The sequence below is a fragment of the Anguilla anguilla genome, chromosome 10, assembly GCF_013347855.1.
Source record: "Anguilla anguilla isolate fAngAng1 chromosome 10, fAngAng1.pri, whole genome shotgun sequence".
Classification (NCBI taxonomy): domain Eukaryota; kingdom Metazoa; phylum Chordata; class Actinopteri; order Anguilliformes; family Anguillidae; genus Anguilla; species Anguilla anguilla.
Window position 1 is genome coordinate 11,345,457 of NC_049210.1, and position 9,735 is coordinate 11,355,191.

The following is a 9,735-nucleotide window of genomic DNA, read 5'->3' on the forward strand; positions in this document are numbered from 1 at the left end:
CTAATACGGCATCCTTTAAAGAAAAAAGTAACATCTACAGAGAAATTACCTTTAAACTCAATCTCTCAATGCCACATAATCATTTAAAGTTTAATGGAGATTGACATTAAATACATTTGACTGTAGCAAAGATTGGTTTTTAACTTGCAGCCATTTTATTCATGATAGCTAAATTGATTATATGGGAAATGTACAAAGGCTATATGCATAATGCTGTCGTGTATCATGGTAGAATTGAGTGAGCCTTATTTAAATTGGCGATCTGGTTAATTATGCAAAACAATCAAATTTATATCTGGGGTAGTTAAAATAAAGTAATTTAAATAAAGTAATTACTCTGTCTCCACTATTCGTAGCTTGCCAACTCATCCACTGGTGTTTATATATACTGCAATGGAGCAGGATTGACATTTTGGCCTGGTTATTTATGAATGTACAGAAGTGAAGGAGGGCAGTGTTTTATGTGACTTCTGCTGTGGGTGAGATTTAGAGTGTGTGAAATAACTGCCAGTCTTTTCATTATATTTATAGTACTTGTCTATGTAGTTTAAATCACATAACAGCACATACAGTGCTATGTATCTTGACCCACAGGGAACTGTGTAAGTGGTGTTTTATACGGGGAATATTCAGGATAATATATATTATATTAGATTTTCGTATCATTGGGCTTTCTTAGTGAATCAGAGGTATACTTCTTCTTTCAACATCCCAGTGTGCAAAGGGGACAATTGATTTAACAGCATATATCCATCTGTCAGGCATGCATCCCTTTGAAAACCCCCCACACCCAAGGATGGATCATTATATTGACATATCTCGCTGTACAATTATGGAAGTGATCACTTTACTGTTGTCTGGTGTTTTACTGCCATTAGCTTAACTACATGTTAATTGTTGGGATCTAGGATTGGCCATATTATGAATATTGGATTGTTCCGGGGGATGTACAGCTGGTGTTGGAATATGTTAAACTAATTGAGTAAAATAATGGGGTGACAATTAAGGAAATTATAGAGACTTACTCTTCATCTGTAGCTGTCCAGGCAAAGTGACGGGATTTTTTGTAGGAGGCAGGAGTCTTTAACTAATCTCCAGCCAACACAGCCAGGCGAAAGAAAGAAATCACAAATAAACATCACATTTAAAGAATAAGATTAACATACAACACAGATCTCTGATATAGGAGTGTATAATGAGGTTCACTATGGACAAATCTTCAACCTATAGATTGTGTAAGCTTCATTCAGAACCTCTGTCCTCTTTTACCAGACTTGTGCCAGCAAGGAGCCCAAGGAGTGGCCAGAGCAGAAGTCTCCGGGGGGTTCCTCACTAGGGGGATCCACAGTTCAATCCCGCAAGATCAGCACCTCTGCCAAGGGCCCCATGCAGCACTTTCATAGGCCAGGTACTCATCGTCGCTCTGGAGTCTGGACCCCCCTTACTGGGGCCCTAGAAGGGTCTGGTGCTGCACTGTGTATTTTTCTGTTGAGTTCTGTTTGCCATTGCCTGTCTCCAGTTTTTGAATATTCTCATCTCATATCTAATGTTTTACGTAATTTCTGGCTGAATACAAAGGTTGATTTTGATACATTTTTATTTCTTTTTCCATTCCAGACAACGGTACCAACATTTATAAAAAGCGACCAATTTACAAACAAGGTACTGAATACATATTTGGATTTACTGATTTATTTTGTTAGTGCTTGATAATCTTCTCTTTGTCTTTCATTTATAAGAGAATTCTTTCTAAAAAAATTCACAAATCACGAATTGGAAGCCTGAGTTGTTTTTGGCATTTCTACAAAGCTAAGCTCTATTGGCTGACTTGCCCATGAATGGTTTTGATTTGCACTTCATGAAGCGAAGCATTCCAGCTGTTCTTGCTACCTGCGTCCCTGTGCAGATGTCTCTGCGTCAGTCCCGCACAGCAAACACATAGAAGATCTGATCATCGAGTCTTCCAAGTTTCCTGCTGCCCAGCCGCCTGATCCCAACCAGCCCTCTAAGATCGAGACTGACTATTGGCCCTGCCCGCCCTCCCTGGCTGTCGTAGGTACGCCTCCTGCCTCCTTACTCAGGATTCCACCTCCACCCTCACACTGTTCTCCACAGCCTCCTCTTTCCACTTCCACTCATATGGTGCCCAATTCCAAAATCTTATTTATTGGAGCTTGGCCAAGATTCAAACACTGTTTGTCCTTAACTTTGACATGCAATTAGATGGAAGTGAATTCATAAAACAGGTTGGCAAGTCCATCTATCACCTAAGCTAATGGAAGAAATGTGCTTGCATTTAATTGAGAGTTAGACCTCTGTTTACAGTGTGTTTAAATCAAAGTTAAGGACAAAACCAGACCCAAATCTTTCTGCAGTAACACAACCTCCTTGTCAGATTGGCTAGTGCTAAGATGTGGTTTAATGCCAAGACAGAATTAGCAGCTGTACTGTAGTCTGAAAACAGTGGCTCTCTCCCAGAATGCTTTTCAGCTGAAAGGTTCTGGAATGGCTCAGTTCTCTCCTCAGCAGGTGAATGTTGTGGGTGGAGAGGCTCGGCTCTCAGGCTGTGCGGGGGCAGTGGGCCTCTCTCTCTCTCTCTCTCTCAGATATCTCCTCCCCCTTGCTGTCATAGAGACGGAGTGGAGGAAGAAAGCCGCCTCGCAAAGGAAAGCAGAAGGGGGTGACAACGAGGAGGATGAAGAGTATGATGACGGAGATCTGTCTGAGGACATGATGAGGTTGAGGCAGCTTCAGAGACAGGAGCTCAACAAGGTACAGGAAGCCATGATTGGATACCAGGTTGCACTCACCAGAGCACACCAGAATACAGTATATTAACCATGCTGTGTATCACCACATATAGTGGAAATAGTTAGATATATATCTAGTGCATATAGATATGGTAGCTACATATATAAAGCTACACTATGTGTGGTGATATACCTCATTATAAGTTCAGGTATCTTTTGTAATGTAATTAAAATGTTAAATTAAATGCCTTTCATATACTGTAAGATAACTGTGTGAGAGATTTTGCATGTATGAACTTTATAATTATTCCTCTATTCCTTTATCTACTTTTATAAATTTAACTTACATGTATGTATGTACCTGTTACCATCTTTGTAACCTACTTTTAAAATAACTCATATTCAGGGAGAAGAGTGTGGGTGTATTTTGGGGAAAGGGCCTATTTCAGTTGCAGTAATGAAACTGTTTCTCTTCTAGATCCAGTCCAACCTGGGGAAATTGATCCTGAAGGAGGAAATAGAGAAATCGGTCCCCATTCGCAGGAAAACCCGCTCACTGCCAGACAGAACACCCATGCACCAGGGTTAGTCTGAGCCAACAAAAGCGTATACAGTTTATGTGTATGAGCTTAAATTGTGTGTGTGTGTGTCTGTGTCTGTGTCTGTGTGTGTGCATTGTTTTGTTGTGATTGTTGGGTGGGAAAGCTGACAGGACTTAAAACCCACACACATCATGAGAACAGGCAGAATTTTCAGGGCTGTAAGATGATTTCTTCTCTTCAAAGGGTAAACACTGACATATCATTTTGCTTTGAAATCTGGAGGAAATTGTTGTGACTGTAGTGTCTCAATTAAAGACTCAGAAAATGTGCAGTTAGTCGAATGTAATTTTAAAGTTATTTGGATTTTTATGCCTTTTTAAGCCTCACTACGTGTGTGTGTGTGTGTGCACGTGTGCACTCATTTCTCCTTGTGGTAGCATTCTTATGTGTGTGTGTCCTCGGATGTCCTCATGTCCTCTCTTCCAGACTGTGCCATGTGACAAAGATGTTGTTCAGCTGCATGTCAGCTCCAGACAGACTCTCTAAAATGTCAGGCATTCCAGCACAGACTACTTCAGAGTCTAAAAGGGCATCCTGACTGATTCCATTCAGGCTCCAATTGCCCCTGCTTTCCTCTCTGTTCTCTCTTTCCCTCATCACAGCATGCAGGACCCATCCTGAGTCTCCCTGTTAAACTGTGAGAAGCTTGACTCATTCCAGTAAAAGCCCCTCCCCTTTTTAATCTCCTCCCTATTGGCTGGGTTAATTATGATGTTGCCATCTTCGCCAGACAGCTGTACGGCTGCTCTCCATATTCAGTTAGAGTTTGAGAATGGAATCTGGCAGGGAAACGGATGTTCTGTTCTGGGGACCAGATTATTTGAGGAATTCTTGAAGTCAGAGAGGGTATTTATTGTTGGAGCCAAACCTGTGAGGACCCCTAGTGGTCTGAGCTGGTAATTGCAGTTAGGGGTTGTACAGTGCCATACAATTCTGACATTGGAAAGTGCATGTTGCGTAAAGGCCAATTAGTAGCTTTTTTTGGCCGAAACCTCAACTGATTTATGTTTTTGGAAATGTGGAAGTTTCTGGGTGGTGAATTTGAAGGTGGATACCTACAGTGTAATTGTATTGGTACGTTGGATACCTATAAAACGGACTAAAACCACTATCCAAATGAAGACAAATGAAATAGAAATAGCTGTAGAAATGTCCTGCACAGGTCCATGTAGCAATGGCTTATCTATTAGCTGTTGGTATTGCTGAGGCCTTGAAATTCCAGATTTCTTGTTCATGTTGGTTATAGATTTCTTATATTGCATTTATTCTATTTCTTATTTCTGTAATCATTATTTTTACTCCATGTAAAGTTACTGTATCAGTTGCACTACTCCAAAGCAACCTGGAATTAGCTTTGCAACCGGGAAATTTTGTGTTTGTGACCTTTTTCCCCTCACAAGACTGGTGAAGAAGGATTACATGCTAACAGAATGTACCAATTAATTTAGAGTCAAGGCAGAAGAAAACCACCGTAGAAATGCAAAGTGACTCCTTGGAAGTGAACGCTGTTTCACTGCCTGTATTTCCCACAGGATCGTCTTCAAGGGCCTCCAAATCCGTCTCTCTCCCAGCATGCAGCAGGACCGGACTCAGCAGGGTGCGTTTTCACGGTCTCAGCTCAGGCGAATCTGAGCTTCTGCAGTGTCAGTGTGTACTTACTGTTGTGCTTGACTTGTGTCCGTAAGAGTAGTGTATGAATCACTCTGTCATTCTGCTAATTACCGCAACACCAAGTATTTCATTAGTTGTACCTGAATGTACCATTAGTGGTAGATGTGCTTGATATTACCTTGTACTGGAGGCTGATTTACCTTCTAAATGCTTGCTTTTCTCTACTCTTAGCTCCAGTCTGCTGAGTTCTCTCCAGACAGTGACAAGGGAGGGACAGGTAAGGGCAGACGCATACCATTGCTTGTTATATTCTCATGTGTTAAAATGAAGTCTTTCCTGGTAAGGATAGAAAATAATTATACTAGTATTGAAACTCTGAATTCTGGAAATGTATACAAAAAAATGTACATTTTAACATGCAACAGGACAAAATGTTTGCTGAGGAAATAAGATATTGGCTGTTATAGTTGGAGCTAATGTATTTTTGGAGATACATGTGTTTAATTTCATTTAATCAATATCAAATAAAACAATCATTAGAGAATGTATTTAGAAAACAATGAAACGTATTAAGATAAGACTTAAGGATTTAGATTAATGTAATTAATGTTACCAGGCAGTCCACCTACAGTACCTCTGAAGTGTTTAACTGACATTTAGGAATGCCAGTTGTTGCCAGCAGTCAGCAAAAGTAGTTTTAGATGAAACGGTGTGGTCTGACCATTCTGATCCCAGCATCTGTGTTCTCTTCTCTTTGTCCAACAGGTCTCCAGGTAGGAGAGCTCATACAAGAACAGTATATACACAGTACATACTGTCTTCTTTCCAAGTTGATTTATTTCAGTAAATCTGAATGTCCATTGTTTCATTCTGTAGACTTTTTTCATTTTCTTTAAAATTTCATTTTTCACCTTGCACACGATAACATGAGATTTTCTGGGTTGTCATTGACACTGCATCTTTTTATTAATGCTCGCGGTGAAGCTCATTGCTTATGTAAGCAGCTGACAGTGGAGTGTGTGAGTGGAAGAGACCCTGTGTGTGTGTGTGTGTCAGCGAGGTGCTCACGCGGGTCTCCTCTGTGTTGGGTGTGTCTGGGGTGGGGTCCCTGTAGAATGGAGAGGCTCAGAGAGGGAGGATGGACAGAGGAAACTCACTGCCCAGTATGTTGGAACAGAAGGTGAGAGGGCCTTGACTAACTCAACGCTCTGAACAGACCCTCAAAGCTATCATGCTCCAAAGTGAAACCTGCCCCGTCATGGTAGAGTCCGCTTCGTCTGATCGGTATATCATTAACATTTCACCGCTTTGTGTAGTCCTTCATCCACAGCGACTGAGAGAAGCAAAATGGGGGGAAAAAATTAAGGGGCAAGGTTTTGCTTTGGAACTGAAAGATTTGAAGGCTGTATTAATTAATCAAATAATTGCTTGCTGTTTTCAATTCCCTCGTTCTGTCGTAGCAAAAGAAAAGAACAAAAAGCAAAACGATTGAAGAAAGAAAAGAAATTATGTTTTAGGAGTGGAGAAGGCTGAAGATGATAGTAATTTGATAAAGACCAGGTAAAAGGGAAACCCCTTTAATTCATACAGCATGAGCTGTGCATGGAAATGGCTTTACATCAGATAAATACTGGGTAGTGCTTCGGAGTCTATTAACCCTGCTAACACCGCTGTGTTTGATAATGGGCATCCCAGGTTTACTTTGAAACAGGCGCTGTGTATTAATGCTTGGGCATGCATGCTGTTCACAGATATACCCCTATGAAATGCTCATCGTCACCCACAGAGGCAGAAGCAAACTCCCACCGGGGGTTGACAGGATGCGACTGGAGGTAGGATGATGAGGGGGTGTACTCATCTGTATGCGCAGCGGGAACACGCTACTGTATCTATGGTCTTCAGATAGATACACTGTAGGAATCACATCATGTTTGTGCTGATGATTGGTTTTTCAGAAGCTGAGATCTTGTACGCATTTTATTGCATACTCTCATCAAGAGAAGCATATCATCAGTATAATGCAAAAACATGAAAGAGTGTAATTCTTTTGAATTCTTTGCATTTCCAACTAAATATTGTGGTTGTAGTCACATGGGGTATTTAACCATCATTTACGATGAACAGAGCTGGATGAGAGCTATCATTGAGCATAAAAAAGAACCAATAACTGGTTTGCAAGATTGTTGCATGACCTCAACATTATGTCACAAGTCAGACCTGATAATGTTAAATCTAAAAGGAAACACTGTAAGTACTGTAACCTTATCACTAAGTTAATTTAAGGCAACACGCTTAGAATGGACCGAGTGTGAATCTAGTGCTTGACGTGTGTCCCATTGATCCCCCCCCCCACAGAAGCACCTGGCTCCAGAGGAATTTCAGCACTTATTTGGAATGCCCATCGAGGAATTCGATCAGCTCTCTCTCTGGAAACGCAACGACCTGAAAAAGAAGGTCTCTCTCTTTTAGTGGGACGCAAGCCACTGCACTCCCTGGGAAGCGAGGCAAATGTGTATACATTCAAGAAAACAAAATGAAACAGATCACAGGCAAAATTCTAGGAAAGGACAGGACTAGGAAAGCTCTTTGATTGGCACAGCTGCACTGTGTCAGACCTGAAGAAACTCTCGTCCCTGACCGTATTTATATAGAAATCACCTATCAACAGTCTTATCACTGGTCAAAGCCTCCATATCTTCTTTCTCTCTCCAATTGCAGCTGCAAAGTGGGAGAATATGGGAATAATGACAAATAGCTTTTCTTCTGTGAGATGTCCATATGGACATGCTCAAAGAGCTATAGTCGAGTGAGTCAGTTCTGGCTACTTCCCTCTGGGAAGGTAGAACTTACTGAGTTTAGTATTTCCTGAAGCGAAACACATTACTCAGTTCACACTTAACATGCAAACACTGCCACAAATAGTTTGGCTATGGAGATTATTGACTTCACTGTCAAAATGTCTAGTTTAGCAACTACAACTTAGTAGCGTGTCAGCTAAAAAATAAGCAGTATGATTCTGTCACTGAGACTGAACTACCAGCAGAAAGGATGGTCTTGTAACTTTTTCTGCGCTGTTTTCCGTGGATTTTGAAGTAGTTTTGAAAAATTCATTTCGGTTTATTTAATTAATACTTTTTATCATTTTCTTATGATTATTTACCAAAATGTCTTTAAATGGAAGGGAACAGTTCCATTGAACTGTTATTTTCAATAATCCAGAAATCACGTGTGGTGACAGAAGGCTTTTAGATAAAAGTGACTTTTTAGTGTCACAGCTTTCGGCTAGTTTATATATGTTACACTTCCCCCTGTATTTCCTCTAACCTGGAATGAGCAGCTCAGTGTAAACATAGGTTTCATCTCTTCCCTCTCTTTTTTGTCTCAGTCTTGCTGCTATCATGTTTTCAAGCACCTTTGAGGTTTCGTTTGTGTTTAACAAGAGCAGTATTCCTGTTTTATAGGATAAATTATGAAGTGAATATTAATTTACATCTACAAAAAATTTCCCTGTTTTTCCACTGCCAATTATGGTTTCAGTGAACCCAGGCTCCTGATATTAATATATCTGAAATGTATAGTTTTTGGCATTCTTCTGCTATGGTTTCACATAAAAAACAAATGATGTGCAACATTTGTTTTTGGGCAAAGTATATTAGTACTACCTAGGTCGTGGCATGACTTTCCAAGAGGTGAATTGCATTCTTCTTACAAGCATATATATCAATATAAGAATGTAGAGTAAGTAAACATCTTGTCTTCATTAGTATAAGTGAATAAGATGAAAAAGCCTGATGATAATGGGGTGGGGCCCTGTGCCCTCCTTGCTGAGGGCGTGGCAGAACCACAGACACTGACTGTGATATGAAGGCCCGTGCAGGGGGTCACTGTAAGGAGGCACCGCGACAGGTGCGTGACAAGGAAGGTCACGGCCATCTTGGCTCCGTGACCCCTTAGCGCCACACGGCTCTCCGCCGCAGACGGGCGGCCCTCCGCGGCTTATGCCACCTGTTGTGCTGAGGGTTTTTTTTTTTCTTCGCTGGGATCGAGAGCCAGACAAAACACCACGGCAGGCGACACGCACGACAGCCGTCCGGCTTCTCGGCCCCTCTCAGGCCCTGCCGCCTGGTTCCAGCGTTTGGAAACCCGTGGAGACGCGGCTGCAGGGCTGTCAGAGCTCTTCCAGAAGACCGTAAAGTGTGAGGTGTGTTGGAGGTATGTTGAAGAGACTGGATGTCACACGCAATGGATGCACCCTCTGGACTCCAAGCCAATTTTCGGATTCAGGACTCATTTCACGCACATCTTATCTGTAATGATCTCCCGCCACATATCAACTTGTGATAACTTTTCAGGTTTTTTTTTATTTTATTTTATTTTATTTTATTTTTTGGCGCCTCGCTAAAAGTCAGCGATGTATTTGTTCTCAGCAACATGGTCTCGGTTTGCAAGTTGGAGATAATGTTAATTGGACATTTTAACCCACGTCATAATGCTCTCACTTTGTTTCCCCTCCCTGCACCGATGTTACGCCTGTGATCATGGTCGTTTTTTGTCATCTGCTAGCAACCCCTTATTATTCGTCATTCCACCTGATTCTCAGTAGGTCATTGTCACACATTTCAATGCACAATCAGGCTTTCTGCCATGGCTGACAGAGGGCATTAGTTACAGTACTTGTTGCAGCAGCTTCATTTTCAACTTCTAATTTTTTTATGTGAAAGTGTGTTGAAAATAAAATAAAAATAATTATTGAATTTAGTTAGAGTGAGTGG

At 41.2% G+C, this 9,735-nt stretch overlaps 1 protein-coding gene across 9 annotated transcripts in view; it reads left to right on the top strand.

The window, feature by feature from the left end:
• The window catches only part of LOC118237267 (dematin-like), a 29,217-nt gene extending 19,496 nt beyond the window's left edge, over positions 1 to 9,721 (top strand). For 3 of the 9 annotated variants that reach the window (XM_035435794.1, XM_035435793.1, XM_035435795.1), the window contains exons 7-17: positions 1,273 to 1,408; positions 1,618 to 1,662; positions 1,907 to 2,056; positions 2,633 to 2,772; positions 3,229 to 3,334; positions 4,885 to 4,949; positions 5,195 to 5,240; positions 5,729 to 5,770; positions 6,062 to 6,143; positions 6,715 to 6,795; positions 7,319 to 9,721. In XM_035435794.1, the coding sequence (XP_035291685.1) occupies positions 1,273 to 1,408; positions 1,618 to 1,662; positions 1,907 to 2,056; positions 2,633 to 2,772; positions 3,229 to 3,334; positions 4,885 to 4,949; positions 5,195 to 5,240; positions 5,729 to 5,770; positions 6,062 to 6,143; positions 6,715 to 6,795; positions 7,319 to 7,409 (984 nt within the window). In that variant the 3' untranslated portion in view covers positions 7,410 to 9,721. Of the gene's footprint in view, positions 1 to 1,272; positions 1,409 to 1,617; positions 1,663 to 1,906; positions 2,057 to 2,632; positions 2,773 to 3,228; positions 3,335 to 4,884; positions 4,950 to 5,194; positions 5,241 to 5,728; positions 5,771 to 6,050; positions 6,144 to 6,423; positions 6,524 to 6,714; positions 6,796 to 7,318 lie in introns of those variants that run through there. The other 6 variants (XR_004767139.1, XR_004767140.1, XM_035435799.1 and 3 more) reach the window with 6 other exon arrangements.
• The last annotated feature ends 14 nt before the right edge of the window (positions 9,722 to 9,735 follow it).